Below are 26,868 nucleotides of genomic sequence, written 5' to 3'. Positions count from 1 at the left end.
CATTTCTTTCATAGCACATATCTGTCGACTAAAGGTAAACCATATCCCCTTTTCACAGCAGTCAGGTCTGACAACCGCCTTGACAGCTTCTGCCAAGCCTTAAGTACATAAGGTGAGTGTGATGTTCAAATTTAGGGAGGGCAGGGTGTCAGATGGCTGGGAGGGATAGGATGCCATGTAAGTAAGGTGCCAGTTGGGAGAGATGCCAGTAGGGGGACAGGTAGGTTTTCAAGATAAAATGGCAGGTGGACAGTGAGTAGGGTGCCAGATGAGTTGGATGCAAGTTAGGCAAGCTATCTGACGCAGGTCAGTCGGATGCTAGCTGCTTAAGGAGTAAAGTTCCAGATCAGTACAATGCACAGTGACAAGTTAGCTGTTGCAGTGTTTTGGGCAGGTTGAGTAGGATGAAGAAATCTGGTCAAGGAGGGGTTTAGTGGAGTTGCAGAGAGGTGGGTTGATCCTGTGGGGAGCAGCGCAGGGGGGCCAGGTCAGGTCAGGTAAGAGAAGCTGTTAGGTCAAATCTGGTCAGGTCTGGTGGAGGGTGTCCTATTAGCTTGTGGTACATCTAGGTGGGGGAAAGAGGGTTTGATTCCTGGAGTGGAGCTGAGTGTTGGATCAGATCCGGCTGGTGGAAGGGAGATTGAGTTTGGGGCATGTAAGCAGCCTGGAGGAGGTGCAGTTGGGAGTGTGCAATGTACATAAAGAGCCTGTTTAAAACTTACTTACGCGTTAAACTGTGTATTTAATAGCCTCACTTTTTCTGAGTAACTATTTTACTTAATTTCATTGAAACCATCTGAAATCTCTGATTTAAATGGAGACTTCTGGAGAGTTTCAGACTAAGAGGATTGCTCAGCAGTATCTTAATTTCCCAGATAATTCCTTCAGAGTCTGCAGCAATGGGGATTCCACAGGGCCCCATCTGCAATTCCCATTGATGCTGGAATAACAACTGTCTTAGAAAATGAACATAGCAGAACAGGCCCTTTGGCCCTCGATGTTGCACTGACCTGTAAACTATTCTCAGCTCGTCCCCATACACTATCCCATCATCATCCATGTGCTCATCCAAGGATTGTTTAAATCTCCATAATGTGGCTGAGTTAACTATACTGGCAGGTAGGGCATTTCACGCCCTTACCACTCTCTGAGTAAAGAACCTGCCTCTGACATCTGTCTTAAATCTATCATCCTTCGATTTGTAGTTATGCCCCCTCGTACAAGCTGACGTCATCATCCTAGGAAAAAACTTTCACTGTCTACCCAATCTAATCCTCTGATCATCTAGTATGTCTCTAACAAATCCCCTCTTAGCCTTCTTCTTTCCAATGAGAACAGACCTAAGTCTCTCAGCCTTTCCTCATAAGACCTTCCCTCCAGACCAGGCAACATCCTCATAAATCTCCTCTTCACCTTTTCCAATGCTTCCACATCCTTCCCGAAATATGGCAACCAGAACTGTACACAATATTCCAAGTGTGGCTGCACTAGCGGTACGTATAATTGCAGCATAATATTGCTGCTCCGGAACTCATTCCCCCTACAAATGAAACCTAACACACCGTATGCCTTCTTAACAGCACTATCACCCTGGGTGTCAACTTTCAGGGATCTATGTACATGGACTCCAAGATCCCTCTGCACACCCACACTACCACGAATCTTTACATTGACCCAGTACACTGCTTTCCTGTTATTCTCCCCAAGTGAATCACCTCACATTCAGCTGCATTGAACTCCATTTGCCACCTCTCAGCCCAATCCTGCAGTTTATCTAAGTCCCCTGCAACCTGCAATATTTTTCCCCAATGTCCACTACTCCACTGACTTTAGTGTCATCTGCAAATTTACTAATCCATCCACCTATGCCTGTGTTTAAGTCATTTATAAAAATGACAAACAGTAGTGGTCCCAAAACAGATCCTTGTGCCATACCACTAGTAACCGGACTCCAGGCTGAATATTTTCCATAGAAATATTGCCAGTAGAAAAGTTGGCCCACTGTTTTTGAATGCTTCTCCAATTTTTGTACAACTTTAATTGTAACAGTGACTGAGTGATAAATCTTTTAATACTGTATGATCCTGGAAGGTTTGTAACTGTTGATCAAAATGCAGGGGGTTACATTGGGTAGTAGTTCCCCCCAAAAATGGTGCAGGGATCACAATGTGTGAATAACTTACGTTTGTTGTTTGAAATGCAGAGCAGGCTCAATGGGCTGAATGGACTATTTTGTTCCTATTGTACTATTTGTAACAAGGTCAGCCAGGTGGACCTCAGAATATGAGTTCCCTGACTGGGGCTGTTTATCTGGTCCAATCAGGGAACCTTTGCTGACAGATATAAATATGAGTGTCACTCAGATGAACAGATGACTAGATAATTATTTTGCCAGATGGTCTTATAATGGATGTATAGTTGTGCTCCATTGCTAATGGACAAATTGAGCCTAGCAAATATGATTCCTTGGTTGCTAAGGGGAGTCTGAGAGCTGGCTCTGAGGAAACCGGACCAGTGTCAGTTATTGCACGTGTAATTGAAGGGTGACATGGTGACAAGGATACTGGCCTCTGAAGTTATTTCACCTACATTATGATCCAACAGAGGAACTATGAACCAAAATGACCACGTTTACTGAATGTCATCCAATGATGGCATTATTAACAGAATTCTGTTTTCCATAACTTTTATTGCTATATAAATGCAAATATACACAAATTAAACATCAATTAATAGATTAAGATTGGTAGAAATTATAAATTAGACATGGAACAGTTGATAGGATAAATACTATCTCTTGAGGTAAAAGCATTTTTGTCACTCTCTGTACAAATATGGCAATATGTGTAATCTCAGCCTTTCTAATTCTGCTTCTGAAACATACGATGTCTCACTTATCTCAGTCAATGAAATTTTTTCCTTGAATCACCGACAATGATAGCTCCATTCCATCTGATTCCCAGGAGAGATTTGTCACTTTGATCACACAATTGTGAAGAAACTCCTTAGTTGGGTTTATGAAGTTGTTGATGAGATGGATTCCCCAGTGTCTATTTATCTGACTCCATTAAGAGAACTCTTTATTTATCTTCCCAATTACTACAAAACTGTAGCATAGCTATAAAAGCATCCATTTTACACTTTCTACTCTAAACCTACTTTCCACTTTTTGTCCTATTTAACCGTGTTACATATGAAGCTCCTTCTAGATGGTTTTTCTTCTCTCCCCTGCTATTATTTACAGTGGGAGCTCATTTGTCCACCGGCATCGTTGCTATTATACATTACCTTCTTTCCTGTTGGTACTACTACTAGATCAAGGGTCGTCAGGTGACACAGACCAGTAATTTTTCTTAAGGAAATTATAACTGATTCCCATGCAAATGGTTAAAAGTCATTTCAGAACACTACTAAGACAAATAAGAGATACCACAAACATTTTAAATCAATTACTAATTTTCCTTACTGTACTATTTACAGATCATAGGTTTGCATATAATTTGCAATGTAATGGATTGATTTACACTTTGATTTAACATCCTGACATTTACTCAGCCTTTGAAGCACTCTTATAATATTCACTGGGTACTGAACTATTGAGCCGTGAAGTCATACTTGAAAGTCTTGAATATACTCATGAATAAAAAAAATCAAGATTTCTCACTCTCCAAAGAAATTGGTCTCTCTTACCTTCGTATAACACTGTCAATCAAACACAGCCAATGAAGAACCGTTTAATATTGTCCAAATACACATGTAAGCATTGAAAATTTACTTCAAATAAGATCCAGTTATTACAACATAAATGGCTGTAAAACAAATAAAGCAAGTAGTCCCCTTAGCAACTAGGGAATCATATTTGCTAGGCTCAGTTTGTCAGTCTGCAATGCAGCACAACAGTACATTCATTATAAGACCTTCTGGCAAAACAACTATCTGGTCATCTGTTCATTTGAGTTCTATTATTAGTGATTTTTATTATTAATGATTTTTCCAAGTTTATTTGGACAAGATTGATAGTTCCTTCAATGGAAATGTCGCTCACATTTTTAACATTTTTAGGATAACGTAAAGGAGCATTATCTTCACAGAGCATGTTGAATGCCTGATATTTTAATAAAAATTCCAAATACTTGCAAAACATTAGATTGCTCATCAGAGTGGATACTGGGTGAGTGGATATAGTCAATGCAGGGAGTTATGGATCGTGGAAGTATCATGGGAAATATGGAGGATGAGGCATGTAGGGGTGAACACGGAACCCATGTTAGAGCATGGAAGAGGAAGAGGCATCTATGTTATTTGAAGGGGTAAGATATGAGGGGTAGAGGACACAATAACTATGAATTGAACTGGATAGATATCCAGTAAATTGAGAGAGGCCAGCTAACCCAGCAACCTCACCATTTTCCCACCTTTGTAGCTACCTGAGGGGTATCTCTGAACAAAGCGGCCCTGAGTGTAACCTCCACTCAACTTTTGGAATGAAAATTCTAAGTGATATGCTGACCTTTAAAAGTCAGGACCATGATGTCAAAAGATGGCTCAATTAACTGTTTCCAAACTGAAGATAAAAAAAACTGCTCCATAGTCTCTGTTGCAACAGAAGTTCTGCCATATTTTACATTCATGAGTCTTATTCAGTCCTTTTTCCTGCTTTCTCCTGTTCCAGGTCGTCTATTTTTCTGCTACGTATCCTTATGTCATGCTGATAATTTTATTCTTCCGTGGAGTGACACTCCCAGGAGCTAAGGAAGGGATTTTGTTTTATATTACACCCAATTTCAACAAGCTTTCAAACTCTCAAGTACGTATAATGTGGATTTTCCATCTAACTATAGATATCTTTAATATGATAGATAGCTAGAGCAAAATTTAATAGTAGAGTAACCATTCATTGGATTTTCTGCTCAATTGCCCTTGGAATCAAATAAGAATGTTTAGATTCTTTTTCCTTCCTATGTTTATTTTATCAATTCCAGACTGGACTCCAAAATTTAAGACTCCCTTAAATTCGGTAAAAGTTCAGCTGTGAATGAGTACTTTTTTTTAAAGGAGACTAAATTTGAAATTCACATATGGGCTAGTTTTGAAGTAAACTAATTACCTGTCTATTCCCCATTAAAGACTTCATGAACAGTTTAGATGGAAAGTGAAGCTTTCTCTACTTCTTTGTGATGATAGATTAAAATTTCCTTTGAATAACTAATGCAGTGAAACTATATAAATATTTTCTTGCTAAATGTGCTCACAATTATTTTGCTACATCTGACAGAGAAAGTAAATATTTTCTTGAAATGTTGAGACTGTTATCTTCAAAGATAACCACTTTTGTTTTGAACCAATTGGAATGTGCATTGTGCAGAGCCAAAGTGGCTCAGAAAAGCCAAGTTTGGAATAAATTTTGTTGGTTTTGAATGAACAGAAGTTTTCCCTTAGGTACTACTTACTGCCACCCAGATCCCTCCCCTTCCCATTCCCCTCAGCAACCTTTCTGATTGCAACTCCAACTGCCCACTCCACTACCTTCAACATTAGTAGGTCTCAGTCACATTTGGAGCTTTAGAACATAGAACATAGAACATAGAAGAATACAGCGCAGTACAGGCCCTTTGGCCCTCGATGTTGCGCCGATCCAAGCCCACCTAACCTATACTAACCCACTATCCTCCATATACCTATCCAATGCCCGCTTAAATGCCCATAAAGAGGGAGAGTCCACCACTGCTGCTGGCAGGGCATTCCATGAACTTACGACTCACTGAGTGAAGAACCTACCCCTAACTTCAGTCCTATATCTACCCCCCCTTAATTTAAAGCTATGCCCCCTTGTAATACCTGACTCCATACGCGGGAAAAGGTTCACACTGTCAACCCTATCTAACCCCCTAATCATCTTGTACACCTCAATCAAGTCACCCCTAAACCTTCTTTTCTCTAATGAAAACAGCCCCAAGTGTCTCAGTCTTTCCTCATACGATCTTCCTTCCATACCAGGCAACATCCTGGTAAACCTCCTCTGCACCCGTTCCAGTGCCTCCACATCCTTCCTATAGTATGGCGACCAAAACTGCACACAATATTCCAGATGCGGCCGCACCAGAGTCTTATACAACTGCATCATGACCTCAGGACTCCGGAACTCAATTCCTCTACCAATAAAAGCCAGTACGCCATATGCCTTCTTCACCGCACTATTTACCTGGGTGGCAACTTTCAGAGATCTGTGTACATGGACACCAAGATCCCTCTGCTCATCCACACTACCAAGTATCCGACCATTAGCCCAGTACCCCATCTTTTTGTTATTCTTCCCAAAGTGAATCACCTCACATTTAGCTACATTGAATTCCATTTGCCACCTTTCTGCCCAGCTCTGCAGCTTCTCTATATCCTGCTGTAACCTGCCACATCCTTCCTCACTGTCAACAACTCCTCCGACTTTCGTATCATCCGCAAACTTGCTCACCCAACCTTCTAACCCCTCTTCCAGGTCATTTATAAAAATGACAAACAGCAATGGTCCCAAAACAGATCCTTTGTAGCCCAATGACTCTGCCAGCCTAAAAGTCACAGCCCGAATGACAATTGCCATCTTAGCCATATTAACACATTACCTTAAGTTATCTTCTTTGTAGACTTGTTTATGAATATATTTTGCTTTATGGAATTGTTTGAATCTAATCTCATCTATACATTTAATGGTCAACTTTAATGGTGTCTGCTTTTGGGCAGGTTTGGCTCGATGCAGCTACACAGATCTTTTTCTCTTATGGACTGGGTCTGGGATCACTTATTGCTTTGGGCAGTTACAATATGTTTCACAACAATGTTTACAGGTAAAATATATACATTATTTTGATTAAGGATGAAATAAAGAACTGCGACCATTCCAGTAGGAATGCTTTCCAATTCACAACCTTTGATGTGACTGTGCCTCATGACATTATAATTTGATGGAGTTGGAACATCCTACCACATTGTTATGGAGTCCAGACACAGCAAAATGGCCAGACAGACAGAAATTGGGCTTTCAATTTCTGCCAGGACAAAGTAAAAAGACTGATTGATCAGTCATTGTGATATTTGTAGCAGTTTATTCTAAACTGCTTTTGGATTTGCACTGAAAACCAATTACTGCTATTGTTACAAACTTTACAGCACATTATTTACTCTGAGCCTGAGGAGATAAGTAATGCCTTCCCTTCAGATTAGAGGCTGACAGCCTTCATGGTAGAAATAATGATTCTGAGATCCCAGTGGCAAGCTATGAATACATACAAAGTGTATGCCAGAGACAAGGCTACAGCATTGTCATTCTGGTTTTCTGACAATTACTCCCTGTGACGGTAACTTCTCATGAGGAACGTGATTGTGAAATAACTTTTACATGATTGTACTATAAATTTAAATTTGATAAATCGCTCCTTATATTTTTTTTAAAATACCCTATCATTTTGTTAAATAAATTTCCCTTCCCTATGTTAGTGAGAAAGTTGATGAAAGTTTGATTTCTTTCCTAAAGCAGAACTTATTGGTAGAAAATTAAAAATCACACAACACCAGGTTATAGTCCAACAGGTTTAATTGGAAGCACTAGCTTTCGGAACGTAGCTCCTTCATCAGGCCCCTTCATCAACCACCTGATGAAGGAACGACGCTCCGAAAGCTAGTGTGCTTCCAAGTAAACCTGTTGGACTATAACCTGGTGTTGTGTGATTTTTATCTTTGTACACCCCAGTACAACACCAGCATCTCCAATTCATGACTCTTATTGGTAGAATGAGTGCAAAGAAAAAAATTCCAAATACTCACCTTGAGATTGTTCTCTAGTTTGTGGTTATGTTCATGGAATGATGTGTACATGGAGTACAGTCCTCACTGTCAGTTAAGATACCAGTGTAAATACCAAGATTTTATATGTGTGCCATATAACTAAAACAAAATAATTGTTTTTACCTAGTTGTTTTAATCAGCCTTCTCCAGTGCTATCAAAGTGCTGGCATATATCTAGTTCAGTTTACAACTCAGACTGTGTTCACACACACAAAAAAAATTGAGGTAGAAGTGTTTATTTTCCATATCACAGAGTATTTGTAAAACACTGGTAATAATATATTTTACAGTTACTTCACACTTTCATAAGTCATCTTCCAGATAATTGAATGTATCTTTCAGAAGATTGGCTCAAGAACAGATGAGACGATGTATAAAAGCAAAGTGTTGTGGTTGCTGGAGACCTAGAACAGAACAGGAAGTACTGGTGAAACTCAGCAGGTCTGGAAGCATCAATAGAGAGTAAACATAGCAACGTTTCCAGATTGATGTGACTTCATCGAAACTCGGAGCAGGTTTACTGCTTGTTAATTGGAGCACAGAACACTGTATGAGCCAGGGAGTTCAAAGTTGAAACTTTATTGCTGGAACAGCACAGCAGGTCAGGCAGCATCCAGGGAACAGGAGATTCGACGTTTCGGGCACAGGCCCTTCTTCAGGAATGAGCAGAGAGTGTTCAGCAGGAGAAGATAAAAGGTAGGGAGGAGGGACTTGGAGGAGGGGAGTTGGAAATGTGATAGGTTCTCATCTTACACATCTATCACATTTCCAACTCCCCTCCTCCAAGTCCCTCCTCCCTACCTTTTATCTTCTCCTGCTGAACACTCTCTGCTCATTCCTGAAGAAGGGCCTGTGCCCGAAACGTCGAATCTCCTGTTCCCTGGATGCTGCCTGACCTGCTGTGCTGTTCCAGCAATAAAGTTTCAACTTTGATCTCCAGCATCTGCAGACCTCACTTTCTCCCCAGGGAGTTCAAAAGCAAATAAGGGAAAAGCAATGAAAGATAACAGCAAGTTATTAAGGTGAAAATATGCCAAGGTCATTTTCCAAATCTATGAATGTTTGACAATTGGCTTTCTCGAAATCACATCTTAAGCAAGGTGAAAGTATTCATTCAAGAGATATGAATCAGTCTATGTACCTGCTTTACCTTCCAGGGATTGCCTCATAGTGTGCAGTATAAACTCCTGCACGAGTATATTTGCCGGACTAGTAATTTTCTCAGTCATTGGATTTATGTCTCACATCACAAAGAAACCAATAAATGAGCTGGCTTCATCAGGTAAGATGAGAACCTTAGAATCTATGATATTTGATGCTACATTATGTCTCCCTTTAATGTTTAAAGCAAGTAGATTTTTAGGCATTTTATAAACAGCATCTTTTGATATGGGGTGTGCAATCAAATAGATTACAGAAAAGCATTTAATAGATCATGAAGTACTTCCAGCTGCTATTGCTGCACGTGCCTTTTTTCAAGATTTATTTAATTTTCAATCATGATTGTTGGTACCATGATATATGGTAAATGAACAGCTATGAGCACATCAAAATAAAATATTGCAGATGCTGAAAATCTGAAATAAAAAAAGAAAGTGCTGGTGAAACTCAACAGGTCTGGCATCATTTATAGAGAGAGAAAAACAAAGCTAATGTTTCATGTCCTGGATTGACTTCTTCAGAAGAAGAGACATATCAAACTTGAAACATTTGATGCTGCCAGACCTGCTGAGTTTCTATTTGAGATAGAAACATACAAGCAGCCTGCGATCACTCAACATTACAGCACCAGCATATCCTATCAGGGAAAGGGAGAAAGCGGAGTTATACCTTTGGTTGCTAACAATTATCATTACATTCTTAAAATTTTATCATCACCATTAGGGCATTCTCCACTATTTAGAGCGATACTACCACAAGCCTAAGTGTGACAGACTAATGTCAGAGACAGTGTCCAGAAATTGATATCCCAGACATGAATACCAAAGACTGGGCATCTAACAATTATTCTGAAACCATCACAATGTATCAACCAATCCCTCCTTGATTGAATCAAACACTCACTGGGTCACTTTTCTGTCATTGGACCTGCATGATGCTGCTTCAAAAATCTAACCAGGACAACGGCTATTTAGTCACTCTACAGGTGCATGTAACCTGGTCCAGACAAGCAGAGTTTGGGAAAAGTCACTGATCTGGGACTCAGGCATTTAGGGTTTCTGCTTCATTTTGTGACAAATGAATGGCCTTCCTGGAATTTAGTATCTTTATCACATTTTTTCATGGAATATATTACATTTAGTAATCATTCTTAATGTACTGATGCTTAAGAAAATCAGTTGATATGACTCTCTGATTCCACTCCATTTATTATACAGGTCCTGGGCTGGCATTTCTTGCGTACCCAGAAGCTGTGACACAACTACATCCACCAGCACTATGGTCCATCCTCTTTTTCTCTATGTTAATGATGCTTGGCCTTGATTCACAGGTTAGTATTGAAACATGAGAAAATTAAAATGATGATTCATGATATGATATCTGTGACATTGTCTCAAGCGCTAAAGGATTAAACCATAAGGAGTTGTATTAAATGAATTAATAAATAAAACAATTCCTCCCCTCCTTTCCTGACCTGGTTGGTTGGTGAATTGAATTTATTGATGTGTACAAAGTTAAAAATCACACAAACCAGATTATAGTCCAACAGATTTATTTGTAAGTACAAGCTTTTGGAGTGCTGCTCCTTTGTCAGGGAGTTAGTGGGGCAGGATCATAGGACATAAAATTTATCGTAAAAGATCAAAGTGTCATACAACTAATCCGATGTATTGAACAAACCTAGGTGGCCACTGCTGGAACTACAGACCGTTCTTAAGTTGAAAAAGTGATTCCGCTGGGACTTAGAACATAGAACAGTACAGCACAGTACAAGCCCTTCGGCCCACAATGTTATGTCAAGCATTTATCTTAATCTAAGGTCAACCTACACAGCCCTCAATTTACTGCTACCCATGTGCTTGTTCAGCAGTCACTTAAGTGTACGTAATGTCTCTGACTCCACTACCACCACAGGCAGTGTATTCCATGCACCCACCACTCTCTGCATAAAGAACCTACCTCTGACATCTCCCAATACCTTCCTCCAATCACCTTAAAATTATTACCTCTCTTGACAGCCATTTCTGCCCTGGGGAAATGTTTCTGGCTATCTACTCTAGCTATGCCTCTCATTACCTTGTACAAGTCACCTCTCTTCCTCCTCTGTCCAGTGTGAAAAGGCCTAGCTCACTCAACCTCTCTTCATAAGACAAGCCCTCTAATCCAGGCAGCATCCTGGTAAGTCTACTCTCTAAAGCATCTACATCCTTGCTATAATGAGGTAACCAGAACTGGAGACAATATTCCAAGTGTGATCGAACCAGGGTTTTATAGAGCTGCAGCAAAACCTCGTGGCTCTTAAACTCAATCCCCCTGTTAATGAAAGCCAAAGTACCATATGCCTTCTTAACAACTCTACCAACTTGAGTCGCAGCTTTGAAGGTCTATGTACATGGACCCCAAGATCCCGCTGTTCCTTCACACTGCCAAGAATCCTGTCTTTATCCCTGTATTCAGCATTCAAATTCGACCTTCCAAAATTAATCACTTCAAATTTATCAAGGTTGAACTCCACCTGCCACTTCTCAGCCCAGCTCTGCATCCTGTCAGTGTCTTGTTGTAGCCTGCAACAGCTCTCGACACTATCTACAACACCGCCGATCTTTGTGTCATCAGCAAATTTACTAAACCACCCTTCTACTTCTTCATCCGAGTAATTTATAAAAACTACAAAGAGCAGAGATCCAAGAACAGACCCCTGCGAGACACCACTGGTCACCAATCTCCAGGTGGAATCATTTCCATCCACTACCACTCGCTGTCTTCTTTCGGCCAGCCAATTCTGTATCCAGTCATCCAAATTTCCCTGTATCCTATACCTCCTAACCTTCTGAATGAGCCCACCATGGGGAACTTCATCAAATGCCTTACTGAAATCCATATTCACTACATCCACTGCAAGACCTTCGTCAACTTATCTCTTCACATCCTCAAACAACTCAATAAGGCTTGTGAGGCATGAACTGCTCCTCACAAAGCCATGTTGACTATCGATAATCAAATCATGTTTTTCCAAATAGTCATAAATCCTATCTCTCAGAGTTCTTTCCAGTACCTTGCTTACCACAGATGTATGGCTGACCAGTCTGTAATTCCCAGGGATTTCCCTATTCCCTGTCTTGAACAGAGGAACAACATTCATTTCCCTCCAATCAGCTGGTATTACTGTGGAGAATGAGAATACAAAGATCATCACCAGAGGAGCAGCAATCTCACTCCTTGCTTCCCGGAGTAACCTTGGAAATATCTGGTCCGGCCCTAGGGACTTATCTATTTTGATGCTTCCCAGAATTTCCAGCACATCCACTTCCTTAATATTAATCTATTCAAACCTATTAACTGGTCCACAGTGTTTTCACTATCAATAAGGTCCCTCTTTCTAGTGAACATTGAAGCAAAAAACTCAGTTAAGGCTTCCCCACCTCTTCAGACTCGAGGCACAATTTCCCTCCACTATCCCTGATTGGCCCTATCCTCTCTCTGATCATTCTCTTATTCCTTGCGTAAGAATGCCTTTGGGTTTTCCCTAATCCTTCCTGCCAAGGCTTTTTTGTGCCCCTTCTGAGCTCTCCTCTGTCCATTTTTGAGTTCTTTCTTAGTCCCCTGTAATCCTTTAACATTGTGCCAGATCCTTGCTTCCTCAACCTTAAGTAAGCTTCCTTCTTCCTTTTGATGAGAAGCTCCTCTTCTCTTGTCATCCAAGCCTCCTTCACCTTATCATTTATTGCCTATCTCAGTAGGACAAAGTTATCCAAAACTCTCAACAATAGCCTCCATATTTCTGTTGTGCATTTTCTGTAGAACTATTGTTCCCAATTTATACTCCACAGCTCCTGTCTAATAGCAGTATAATTTCCCCTTCCCCAATTAAATATCTTCCTGTATTGTCTGTTCCTATCCCTCTCCATGATTATGGAAAAGGTGAGGCAATTGTGGTCACTGTCACTGAAATGCTCTCCCACCGAGAGATCTGACATCTAGCCTGGCTCGTTGCTGAGCACCAAATGCAATATGGCCTCCCCCCCCCCAGTCGGCCTATTTACATATTGAGTCAGGAATCCCTCCTGGACACACCTGACAAAATTGGCTCCATCCAGGCTATCTGCACTAAGGAGTTTCCAATCAATTTGGGGAAGTTGAAGTCACCCATAACGACAACTCTGTTACATCTGCACTTTCCAAGATCTGCTGTCCAATCTATTCTTCCATCTCTCTGCTGCTGTTGGGGGGTCTATAGAAAACACCAAATAAACTGACAACTCCTTTCCTGTTACTGATTCCATACCGACTCAGTAGACAAACCCTCATTAAAAACCTTCTTTTCCTCAGCTGTGATGCACTCTCTGATTAACAATGCTGTTTCCCCCTCCTCTTTGACACCCCCTCCCTGTTCTTTTTAAAAGATCTAAACACTGGACTATCCAGCAACCATTCCTGCACCTGTGAAATCTATGTCTCCGTTATGGCCACAACTTTATGGTAAATCTAGGATTTTGGGTGAACGTGGATGGTAGACCTCAGGGAAAGGAGATGGGATGGATGGGCTTGAGAGGCTAATGTAAAAGGTCAACAGGGTGAATGATCATGATATTGGGTGTTGCTTCTGATGGACAGAAAGGAAACATACCCTCAAAGTAGATACCTTCACAGTTCACCACTTAAGGACCTCAGTAGGGTTCAGGGTGACTGGGGATCTTGGCACCTCCACAATCCATTGTGTTTTCAGAGGCAGGTCGAAGATGGGTGGGAAAATGGGAGGAAGGCCTCCTTTTATTTTCTGAACCTCCTACCTTCAAATATGCTGGCATATGACCATAATATCTAGCTCCATATACTCTGCATTACCAAGAATACATACTTCTTTCTCTATTTCTGCCTGTGGATCAGTTCATCTGCTGTTGAAAATCTTATCCATGCCTTGGTATTCATACACTTAACTGAACTCTTTAAACTCAAACTCAGGCCCAGTGATGCCTCATATTTGCATATTTGTACATGGCTATGGATGGATTTATGAAAAATGTTAAAACTGAGTGTAGTTCCTGCCCCTTAAAAGGTTTTAACTGACACACACACCTACCCACCTACCTGCATATCTACCTATATGTATACCTACCTACATGCATACTTACCTACATACGACCAGCTACAACCCTTTGGTACATCTCCGAGCAGAAAACACATCATCACAACATTTCTGCTGTGAGTGCCCAGAATTAAGTTCTTGCACAAAACATAAAAACAAGCTGATGTAGTTAGCTGCTCGCAGTGCTTACTGTACTTAATTCTTGCACTTGCTGGTTCTCCTCTGTCCATTGCAGTTTTATAATGTAACACCCTTTGAACAGAAAGCTCAAGTGAACTATGCAACTTCAACTTTAACTAACACAAACAGCCGTACACAAACTTAGTTGACCAAACAAAACCAATGCATTGACTTTGCATTAGTTGTATCCAATAAGTACTTATCAAAATTAAATACAACACTCTCAAAAGAACTAACTGCTAATCTTACAATGCAGTCATGACATTGGTTTAACTTCCCCTAAGTCCATTGTGTTCATGCTCTCTTTATTTCTCACTCCATTTATATTCTAAATTTGATTACTTCCTTTCAGTTCTGCACAGTTGAAGGCTTCATCACTGCCCTCATGGATGAATACCCTCATAGACTGAGAACCCACAAAAAGCTGTTCATTGCAGTGGTGTGCATCCTTTCATACGTCATTGGCTTATGTAACATTACTCAGGTATCTTACGAATAAAATCCTTAAATTTATGTATTTGTACTGTAGACAGATTTTATGTTAACTTATCAGGATACTTATCAGGATTGTCCTATAATTCATGATTGCTTTGACAAAGTGAGTACATCGTTCAGTTCTCTTTTCAGGAGTTCATTTTGTGCTTGTCAAGGTGAAGCATGTGAATGGTGGAAAATGTAATATGCATGTTTTGAACCATATGTCAGCATGGTCAATTGTAACATGGCTCAAATGCAAAGTAAAATAAGTTGCATCACATGTATTAATTGAGCTTTCTGTAATTTAATATTCTTATCTGACCATATCAGCTGCCCTTTGAGTACGCTCATTGCCAATATTGGCCTGTAAATGTTGAATTATCAATAGTTTTGCACAGTAGAAAAAATTTTTTTGAGCATATTCAATTCATTTCACCAGTGACCCAACAACCAGCAAAGACCAGTAATTTCTTTATAAAGATTTGAGGTAGTTTCAAAACTATAATCTGTAACACAACCAAGTTTTCTCGAATCTCTGATTCTATTTTATATGAAGTAACTAATACATCCACAAATTCCCAATAAGCACAATTTATTTTCTTTCTTTCAGTTCCGTACATAAAGTATTTCCTATAATGATAAACTCTGGCAAGATATTAGACAAGGCATTCATGAGAGCAGGTCACTTTCAATACCAGAAATAAACTACTGAGGAAAAAGATATAAAAGACAGAGGGTTGTTCCTCTTCTAGTTGGTCTCAGTGTCACACACCATGCACTTGGCAGTTTTCTCCCAAGTTTCTACAACTACATTGTGAAAAGTTTGTTTAGAAATTTTAACATTGTAGCCTGACAAAGACTTTCAGTTTGATTTTCACCCCTACCTGTAAGGAAGTGATTAACAGATAGTTTTGGTTTAGGAAAGTGATTAAGAGATATAGTGCTTAGCTACAATGAAATTGTTGAAGTCATCTTCCAATGTAGAGATGAGCACAAATATTTCAATCAATCAATGTGTTGTTCTGGTAAAACGTCTACACTTCAGCACTGGAAAAAAACAGATTGCTGAATTTACGACGGTGTAAGACACATATGTGGAGTACACAGTCATTCTCGGGAAGATAGGGTCAGTGACTTAGCATATCTGCCCTTGGCAATCCATATACTTAAGTTGCTGTTGGTCTTGGCTGGTTTGCAAAATATGGCTTTTCTTGCAGCTGCTGTGTGAAGTAGATTGGTGGCTTACTAAACCTGACAGATACGAGACCACAGGGTCACTGACCCATGGGCATTTACTGAGCCAATGGGCATTCAGCCTAGAGACTGGGTTGAGACTTTTGGAATCATAAGAAAATACTGTGATGCATTAATATTATTAAATAAGAAACCAATAGAAACTTAGATTTGCTGCTACGAAGAAGAAATTGTTACAACCACCCAGGAGAAGAATAGCAGAAGAAAGAGCACAGAAGATTCTCTACCTCAAAAAAAAATCAGGACCAGGTCAGGGAGACCATTAAGACTAAACCTGTGAAGTCTGAGACTTTGGAGAGAGATGTATCAAAGGTAAATATAGAACCGAAGACTTAAGGAGAGATTGGGAAATGGAATTAACATCAGAATCACGAAAGATGAAGTAACGATCATGTCAAAGTCAAATGAGTAGTTGATATTGCATAGTACAGATTTTCTAACTTCACAAGAAGAGAACACTTCTAAAGATCTAACTGTAAATAATGAATTATTGCAAAGAAGAAGACCATTGACTCCAGCAGCCCACATCTGGGAGACAAAACAATCCCACACCCAAACAATACAAGCAAACATGGACCACAGCTAGAGTACTGTGAGCACCTCAGGGCACCACACCATAAGAAGAATACATTGATCTTGAAAGGTCTAGTTTTATTATAATGATACCTAATCACCAAACTTTTTTTTGCATCGAGATTTCTCTGGACTAGTCCTATCAGGATATCAGAATGAAATTCTCTCTACTGTATATGTATCCTAAATGTATCTCTTGAATCAGTATGGAACTGTGTTTTCTTGTTCTCCACTCTCATAGTCCACACTGCTAGTCCATGGCGCTCACGTCTTATTCCCCATCTTGGACATTTCACTTGTTTTTATATTTTCCTGTAGTCCTGCCTGCATGTCCTATTGTCATGATTACTCTCTAGACATCTGACTGCAGGTAGGTAAAATACTTGTGACCCTACTTTCGGCAAAAGATCCTCACGAGATTACTTATTCACATTCTTCACGATCAGCACATGTATTGGTATGTATTTCTTAAGTTCTAACGTCCTATCGCTCTGGTCCAAACTTTAGAACTCATGAGTGTCCGAAGTGTATAGTGCTTCATTGTCAACACCTTCTCCCATGCTCTCAGAGTTTAATTGTCCCCCCTACTCATGAGCAATGTACCTTTACAGTCTGATTGCTGTTATATAATGGATGTTTTCCCATCACATTCACTAACTTTTCTTGGCCCTTTCCTCACCCTGTATTCTTCTCTCATACAGTTAGCCATGTTACCTGGTCTGAAATTTCCCTCTTACTGCTTCAACTTTAAAAAATACTTTTCTCACAGTGTGAGATTCATTTAGTTAGATAAAAAATAATTGAGTTGATCATTGTTCATTCTAATGCTGAAAGATTGTCAAGCAGTACTGAAGGCAATTTTGACATATGACCATTTCCTAATTAGTATTGGATATACCTCTCCAGAAATCTGTAAAGGATACTTTTTGCATGTACTGCATGTGTAAGTAAAGTTTGTAAATTAAGTTTAGCTGATCTGGCAGTATTTTGTGCACCACACATCAATTTTTGCATCCTTTCTTTTGCGCAAGCCAGTGCTGAATAGACATTGTGCGGCAGTAGGCATTACAATAATATTCCTGAATAAGGGCTTCCTGAAGAAGGGCTTATGCCCGAAACGTCAATTCTCCTGTTCCCTGGATGCTGCCTGACCTGCTGCGCTTTTCCAGCAACACATTTCCAGCTCTGATCTCCAGCATCTGCAGACCTCACTTTCTCCCCATTACAATAATATTTAACTTCTCAAACATGATCTGAAGTTTGTCATTTACAAAATTACCCCGGTTGTCATATCTATATAAAGTAATAGTTAGACGTCCCACTTTTTGCTCCATGTGCTCTTCAGATCCAGAACTACTAATTCATTAAATTCCTGAGTTCAGGAACACTTAAAACTGGGTGTGATGATGCTTATAAAGCTAATACATTGCAATGTGATCTGATCTAAAGGGATTCATATTCTTCATTCATACCTCTGGCAGCTTTTAACATTAGCTTTGTTTTTGTGAGGATGGATGAGCAAATTGTTTGCGCAATTTCCATATAATCTTTTTAGCTGCACTGGTCAATAACACTTTTTGGAACTCTTGGTGAGAAACTCCAGATTTTATCAATAGAATACAATAATGTCCAGATCTTGTGAATTCCAAGTTTACTTTTTTTACAATTACAAATGCTTTATTGTTCTCCATGCCAAATGCATTTTAATTTTGTTTCATTGAAGTCTTACTCAGCAATAATGGCAGTGCTTACAAAATGTTCTAGCCATACAATTTCACAAGCAATAACAAATTGCTAAACTGATAACAAATTATTTCTGAGTTGAATCCAGGCAGTGCTTTCATATTCCTTGGCTCTGTTTTACTTTGTTTTGTTCAGGGTTTTCAGTTCAGCCAATTGATGCCACACCCTGTTGGGGTACACCCACTGCCTGCTACAAAGCAATTGAATGAATCAGCACTTGAGAAACTCATGCGCTGACTTATGTCTTCAATCATTAACAGAATCTTTTCTTGTTATTCAGTCTGATCATATTCACCCATCTGTTTCATGAGTTGCTTCAAAAACTTGACTTCAAATAGTGATCTGTGGACAATTCCTGACATTGTGATATTTAGATTCACACTGGAAACGTGTACTAACTATTCCCCATAGACTTCTGGAAATCATTTATTGTCTGATATTTTCTCTTAATTCAGAAATTCAAGGAACAACTCCCTTCAAAAGGAACAAAGGAGGGGATTAAGTCAAAGTGTTGTTGGAGGGAGCATTCCCATCACGTGTGGCACCGACTTGTCTCTAAAAGCTTTGATATATGAGATCAGATCTTTTTTCCAACAACGTAACTAATCACTCAGTGAATGAATTACAGACACTGCCCAGCAATGGTATAAACTCAGTTCTTTTTAAGAAGCTCAAGAATAAGTTATCTAATCACCCAATTAATCAATTACAAACACTCCCGAGGAGCAGTGTAACAACAACAGAAAGTCAAGAAGATAACTGAGCTCTTTTTTTTAAGTTAAATAAACCGCCAATTTAACTAAACTCCCAATAAACAAATTACATCACTGCCCTGTAGAGGCAAAATTATGACTTTTCATTGTTTGACCAGCAAACAAATTTGTGCCATGGGCAGTGTGATAATTGAATCACAGCCATAAGACCACCAGGGATGGTAAGAGAGACACATGATTCTAAAATTAAGGAAATGTTAGATAGGCTACAAAATCACTTTGCAATTATTTTAATCAACCTATTTGGGCACACTATAACACATTGTGGAAAAAATAATGCACCACGACCCCTGCAGTGCCGAACTCCCTCGAAAGGCTTCACCCATATGAATTAAATTCTTTCTTTTATTTCAAGAACCTATCACCAAATCATCCAATTACCATATGCTACTCCCCCCAGCACCCCAATCCTGCTTATGACTTAGATATTTTCTATTCAACCTGTATTACCCCCCTCGAGAACAGATGGGACTTGAGCCTAAGCCTCCTAGCTTGGAGGTGGGAAAGCGGGCAGCATGGTGGTACAGTGGGTTAGCACTGCTGCTTCACAGGGCCAGAGACCTGGGTTCAATTCCTGCCTCAGGCAACTGCCTGTGTAGAGTTTGCACATTCTCCCCGTGTCTGCGTGGGTTTCCTCCCACAGTCCAAAAATGTGCAGGTTAGGTGAATTGGCCATGCTAAATTTCCCACAGTGTTAGGTGTAGGGGAATGGGTCTGGGTGGGTTGCTCTTCGGAGGGTCAGTGTGGACTTGTTGGGCTGAAGGGCCTGTTTCCACACTGTAAGTAATCTAATCTAAACTACCATTGTACAAGAACCCCAGAGTGTTTATGATTTTTTTTTCCTTTTTCATATATCTGGAAGTGTTCTTAAAGCTGTGTTTTATTTCCTATCTCCAAATCCCCTGTGGTATTTTTTCATCTACTAGCCACAATCACTAAATTGCCTGTGTTCTCCAGCTGATTAATTTACATGCAAAGCCCTTTAAGGGCAGTACAGATCATTAACAGTAATGGGGCATTAGGGAATTTGGAAAGGGTTAACCCAAAAAAGGAGTTGGAGTTTATGACTTTTTAAAGATTTCTTCTTTTCTCTTTTTATATCCGGGAATACTATCACACACAACCAAACATTTTTCCCACTACCGAATCACTTGTAGTAGGTTTGATTTGATGTTTTTCAATGTCCAGAAGTGCTCTTAGACATAACTGAGCATTTCTTGCATCACAAAATCACCCATGCTATTTTTTTCTGCCTTGTAACCACCTCCAGTAAATCATCATGTTTTCTAATTAATTAATTTGTGTGCATAGCTTTTGAGGACAATTCAAACCATCAAAGGTACGGGGAGTTAGGGAGAGATGGAAAGGGCTAAATCAAAATGGAGTTGGAAGGGGCATGCTTATTACCTGAATACAAAGTTAAATGAGTATTGCCTGTTCTCAATCAACTTTGGAGCTCATCTATTTGGTCATTAAAGAGACATGCATCTTGACAACTGAAGTTCAATTTGGGTTCTGCCAGGAAAACTTTGTTCTTGACCTCATGACAAGTTTGATTCAAAAAAAGGACAAAACAACTAAACTCCAAAAGTGAGCTGAGAGTGATCGTCCTGGGTGTGGCATCAAGGACCCCTAGCAAAACTGGAATCAGTGGAATTCAGGAGAAATTAATCCACTAGTTGAAATCATACCTGACACAGAGGATGATGGTGGTAGGTATTCGTGGCCAGTCATCTCAGCACCAAGACATCTCTCCAGAAGTTCTGCAAGGCAGTGTCCGAGGCCCAGTCATCATTGACTGCTTCATCAATGACCTTTCCTTCATCATAAGGTCAGAAGTAGAGATGTTTGCTAATGATTGCACAATTTTTAGCACCATTTGCTACTCTTCAGTTACTGATGCAGTCCAAGCACAAATGCAGCAAGACCAGGCAACAAACCAGCTTAGTGAGAAGTGCAAGTGACATTTACACCTCAAAAATGCCAAGCAATGACAGTGTTCAACCAGCAAGAAACTAACTATCCCTGCTTGATATTCGATGGCATTGCCATTGCTGCATCTCCCACTATCTCCCTTTACAGAGGGAGCTACCATTAACCAGAAACTGAACTGGACCAAATGTTTAAATACTTTGGGCCCAAGAGCAAGTCAGAGGCTAGGAATGTTACAGTGAGTGACTCATCTCCTAACTCAACAGAAGCCAGTCCACTATCTAAAGGTACAAGTCAAGAGTGTGATGGAATACACCCCCCCACTAATCTGGATGAATGCAGCTCCATTAACACTCAAGATACTTGACATCATCCAGGACAAAGCAGTCCATTTATTGGCAGCAATTCACAAATATTCACTGTCTCATCCCATGGTACTGCAGCAACAGTGTGCACCATCTACAAGATGCACTGCGGAAATTCACAAGGATCCTCAGACAGCACCTTCCAAACCCATGACCACTTCCATCTAGAATGATAAAATCAGCAGATACATGGGAGCACTTACACCTGCAAATTTCCCTCCAGGCCACTCACTATCCTGACTTGGAAATATGTTGCTGTTCTTTCAGTGCTGCTGAATCAAAATGCTGGAATTTCACCATCCCTCACCAGTAGCATTGCGGCTGTACCTTCACTAAATGGACTACAGCAGTTAAACAAGGCACCTTCTCATGGGCAATAAATGGGGGTCAATAAATGATGTCATAGCTAGCTATGCCCAGATTCAGTAACGACATAAAATGTGGACATGTTTACCTATGATGAAGGGTTGAAGAGGCAAGGCTTTTATCCCCTGGAGATGAGAAGAAGAAGAGATAAAGATTAGATTAGATTAGATTAGATTAGATTAGATTAGATTCTCTACAGTGTGGAAACAGGCCCTTCAGCCCAACAAGTCCACACTGCCCCTCTGAAGAGAAACCCATCCAAACCCATTCCCCTACCCTATATTTACCCCTGACTAACACTGTGGGCAATTTAGCATGGCCAATTCACCTGACCTGCATATCTTTGGATTGTGGGAGGAAACCAGAGCATCCGGAGGAAACCCATGCAGACACAGGGAGAATGTGCAAACTCCACACAGATAGGAGGGAATAAAGTTAATTGAAACATATAAGATACTGTGGGATTTTGATCAGGTGCATGTTGAAAGCATGTTTCCAGTTGTGGAACAATCTAAAATTAGGGGTCACTGCTTTTAAGGTTTCACCTATTTCAGACAGAGATAAGAATTTTATTTTCTCAAAGTAGGCTGTGAGTCTTTGGAACTCTCCTCCTCAAAAAGTGGGAGAAGCAGATGTTTTAAATCTTTTCAAAGCAGAAGAGGATAGATTCTTGATAAACAAAGGGTTGAAAAGTTGTTGGGGTAGGCAGGAATGTGGAGTGATCCAATCAAGCCTTGATCTTATTGAATGGTGGAGCAGGCTGAAGGGCCATCTGGCCTACTCCTGCTCTGATTTTGTATATTTGTGTGTCTGTTCATGTGTTGGCATTGTGGGATAGCTACAGTTGACCTATATTCTGAAATGTTTTACAGATAATGTGCTGAGAAGATATTTTTAAATTGAATTTGTAATTCATATTTCAACTTTGCATCTCTAAATTTTCTTTCTCAACACAGGGTGGTCTCTACATGTTCAAGTTGTTTGACTATTATTCTGCCAGTGGCATGACTCTCCTCTTTCTGGTATTCTTTGAGACTATCTCAATATCGTGGTTTTATGGTTAGTGACTGTTTTAAATAAAATCCTATGTTAGTTTTATTAGGAAACATTGTGACTCATGTTAATGTAAAATTGTAGTCAGATATGGGAGGAGAGAACAGCTTAATAGTAAACCTAGATATAGATTTCAGGTTAAATGGCTCTCTACAGACTCTCCTGCTATGGAGCAACAAACTATTATGATTATTACTAAAAATCTAGATATAAATAGATATCATGAAGTAATTTCATCTTTTAACCTCATGCCAAAAGGCTCATGGAATGACAGGACATGCTTTTTAATTCTTCACAGGACCTCATCTGTGTAATGAAGGGGAAGTGCTCAACAGAATGCTCTTCTCTAAAGCTATAGTCATTTTTAGTCTGCTGTTGGGTGCTGCCTGGTGATGCTTACAGCCTAATATTACCTGACACTCGGGAGAAAGCATCTTGCTTGCTGGCCCAGAATCAGGAAACACCTAGGAGTGGAAATCAATCTTCAGCATTTTCCCCTCTGAATCTCTAATTCATGTTTGCTTTCTTGTCAATAATCTTGTTAACTTTGCATCACAACGATACATCTTGCCTAAATCATATAGCAATGTTTGTGGGGTAAAGTTAAGCTGGCTAAGTGTTTCATTTGGTTTGATTCGAAGACCCTTTTGTTCACACAGCAGAAACTTAGAGGAAGGCATAGGTCTTGTGAGGAAAAAAAGACAACTCAGCAAGATTTCCTCCACTTCCTGTCACTGGGATTAACTGTCCTTGTAATAAGTTACAGTTGTGACAACTGATCCACAATGATCTGAGATTTCTGGAGTTCTGTTTAGATTACTTTCTGCTCATCAGTTGTAAAATTGTTGCCTTATTTTGTTACAAGGCAACTTTCAAACATTCTCTCCTGTGAGGTTCTTTATAATGTATGTATAATCATTATTAATTCTGAATGAGAATGCATATTAATTTGGTGTCTTTCTGCAATGTCCAGAACTTAACATGGCCATTAAAGGTGACATTGTAAGGTTTACACTGGGTATCCCATTTTAGGTGTGCCAGTGGTGAAGACACTTACCGTAATTTACATTCCTAGTCATTGTCCAACCAATGTACTCTTGGATGAGTGCCACTAATGACAGTCCATTATTCACCTAGCTAAAGTTATTTTCAATCATTTATTTTTTACTTTTTGCAGCAGTAGTATCACAACTTCTATATGAGTTTCCAAAATATTTGCTCACCCAATTAAGTGTAATACTCTTTTAATAACTAGACATTCTTGAGCATGCTAAGCCAAACTAATAATGTTTTCACAGCAACACCCAAAATTGTTTTATCAAAAAACAAAGGACTGTAAGTATTGTTAGTTAGGAAGGAGTCTCTATGCTCATTCCATATGCAGTATATTTTGGGATATAATCTAAAAGCCAAAGAAGAGGTAAATTGTAATCTTCACAGTTTACACTACAACCTGTAGTTCTGTGATCACAAGGCAGTACAGTTATGCATAATACAATCAGGTTATTCTTTGGAAGCTCAGTTGGAAATGATCCCTGAAGAAATTCTTTTACCAGTCAATGTGAAACATTTTTTTTGCCTAAATCAGATTTCAAATCAAAGAAAATGTGTAAAACAACAACAGCCAGAAGTACTGAGTAAGTGATTGATTTTGGTTTTCTCCAGAGACCCATGTCAGATACCAGTCTTTATCCAGTTCGATTCACTCCACATGATATCAAGAAATGTCTGAATTCACTGGATACCACTTTGTCCATGGGCTTAAAACATTCCAATGATAACATTGAATACATGTGCCCCAGAACTGGTCAAGCCCTAAACCAACCTAGTCTAACTGCAGCTATAACATTGGCATCTATCCGGCAATGTGAAAAATTGCCCAGCCATGTACTGTGCACAAAAAGCAGGACAAGTCTAATCTAGTTTATTCTTAATCCTCAGCAATGTGATGAAAAGAGTGATTGACCGTGCTATAAAGTGGCATTTGCAAAGTAATAACCTGCTCACTGATGTTCAATTTTGGTTCTGCCAGGAACACTCAACTCAAGATCCCATTTTAGACTTGGTCCAAATGTGCACATAAAATGCTCAACTTCAGAAGTGAACTGAAATCTGACTATCCTCCACATCAACATAGCATTTGATGGAGTATGATATGAAGCAGGCCTAGAAAAACTGGAGTCCATGGTAATCAGGGATAATGCACCCTGGATAGAATAATTCTGAGCACAAAGGAAGATGGTTGTGGTTGTTAACGGCCAATCATCTCAGCTGCAGGACATCATTTTATGGGTCCCTGAGGTAGAGTTGCAGACCCAACCATCTTCAGCTGCTTTATCACTGACATTACTTCCATCAAAAGGTCAGTGGTGGGGATGTTTGCTGATGATTGCACTATGTTCAGCACCTCAGATATTGACACACATCCATATGCTATAGGGCTTAGACACTATTAACGCTTGGGCTGATAGGTGGCATCACAAAAGTACCAGGCAATGTCCATCTCAAACAAGAGTGAATCTAACCATCACCATACTGTACTTCCATCACTGATTCCCCAACTACCCTAGAGGTTACCATTCTTCAGAAACTGAATTGGAATCGCCATATAAATACTTTGACCATGAGAGCAAATCAGAGGCTAGGAATTTGATGAGTAAATAACTCACCTCCCATTTCTGTAAAGCTTGTTCACCATCACCTCACTTGCCTGAATGAGTGCAGCTTCCATAACATTCAAGAAGCTTGCCATTAACAAGGACAAGGCAGCCTACTTGATTGGTAACCCAATCACAATCTTCAAGATTCACTTTCTTCACTTTTGATGCATGGTTGCAATAGTATGTACCATCTACAAGATGCACTGTAGGAATTCGCAAGACCACTTTGACAACACTTTCCAAATCTGCAACCTCTATCATACAATAGAAACAAAATACTGTGGATACTGGAATTCTGGGAATTGTGAAATAAGAACCAAAATATTGAAGAAACTCAGCAGTGTGGTAGCATCTGTGAAGAGAGAAACAGAATTAACACTTTGAGTTCAGTATGATTCTTTTCAAGAACCTTTATTACCTTGTATGACAAGGGCAGCAAATACACAGGTATAAACACTTGCAAGTTCCCTTTCAAACACATCCCATCTGGACTTTGAAATGTATCACTGTTCCTTCAATGTCACCACTTCAAAATTCTGGAGTTCCTTCTGAACACTATCTTGGATTTTTTTACCCAAAAACTGCAGCAGTTCAAGAAGACAGCTAATCACTGCCTTCTCCAAAGCAATTAGAGATAGGCAATAAATATTAGTTTAGCCAGTGATAGCTGCAACCCATGAATGATTTTTTAAAAAATCCATTTGCTTTGTTTGAGACCTTGAATGTAATAAGACTTCCCAAAGTTCTTCATAGGCATTAGGGAACCATATTGCATACTAAGTCATATAAGAAAACAGCAGATCAAAAGCTTGATCAAAGTGGTACATTTTAGGAGGAAGAAAATAAGGAAAAGAGGAACAGGTATTAAGGGAAGAATTCCAAAGCTTTGGAGGTAGGAAGTTGAAAGCATCATCACCAGTAGTGGGGCCATTAAAATCAAGTTTGGTTAATAGGTCATAATTGCAGAATGCAGAGATGGTTGCTTGTAGGGCTGAAGAAGATTGTTGAGATAGGATAGGATGGAGTAAGGTTTGGAAATATCTTGAAAATGAAAATGAGAATTCTGAAATGGGATTGAAATTTTCTGGAAAGATTGATGTCCAAGGGCTATAATTTTTTATATTGTTTTTCACAGGAGTTAACAAGTTCTATAAAAACATTGAGGAAATGATTGGGTACAAGCCATGCATATGGTGGAAGCTTTGTTGGGTATATTTTACTCCTATTGTAGTTATGGTAAGACTTTTTTTTATTTCTTTAAACTGTAGCTTTATCTTTTAATAAAAAATTCTTTCTGAATCTAATTTCATTTTTCCCTCTCTGTCTTTTCCCATTTCTCTCAAGTTTACTAATCTCTTTTCTTTAAATTACTTGTTTCGTATTAATTGTTTTATTTTCAACATTTCCTC

General features: G+C 39.5%; 1 protein-coding gene across 2 annotated transcripts in view; it reads left to right on the top strand.

Annotated features, from left to right (window-relative positions):
- The window catches only part of LOC122559629 (sodium- and chloride-dependent GABA transporter 1-like), a 72,892-nt gene that overhangs the window by 29,789 nt on the left and 16,235 nt on the right, over nucleotides 1–26,868 (top strand). For both annotated transcript variants that reach the window (XM_043709425.2, XM_043709427.2), the window contains 7 exons: nucleotides 4,673–4,807; nucleotides 6,736–6,839; nucleotides 8,994–9,118; nucleotides 10,215–10,327; nucleotides 14,616–14,747; nucleotides 22,703–22,805; nucleotides 26,595–26,695. In XM_043709425.2, coding sequence (XP_043565360.1) covers nucleotides 4,673–4,807; nucleotides 6,736–6,839; nucleotides 8,994–9,118; nucleotides 10,215–10,327; nucleotides 14,616–14,747; nucleotides 22,703–22,805; nucleotides 26,595–26,695 — 813 coding nt within the window. The remainder of the gene's footprint in view (nucleotides 1–4,672; nucleotides 4,808–6,735; nucleotides 6,840–8,993; nucleotides 9,119–10,214; nucleotides 10,328–14,615; nucleotides 14,748–22,702; nucleotides 22,806–26,594; nucleotides 26,696–26,868) is intronic.

Source organism: Chiloscyllium plagiosum, unplaced genomic scaffold, assembly GCF_037043375.1.
Source record: "Chiloscyllium plagiosum isolate Xiang-an unplaced genomic scaffold, Cpla_swu_hap1 HiC_scaffold_19, whole genome shotgun sequence".
NCBI classification, from domain to species: domain Eukaryota; kingdom Metazoa; phylum Chordata; class Chondrichthyes; order Orectolobiformes; family Hemiscylliidae; genus Chiloscyllium; species Chiloscyllium plagiosum.
The sequence above is the reverse complement of the archived record's forward strand: the minus strand, read 5'-3'. Positions and strand labels throughout refer to the sequence as shown.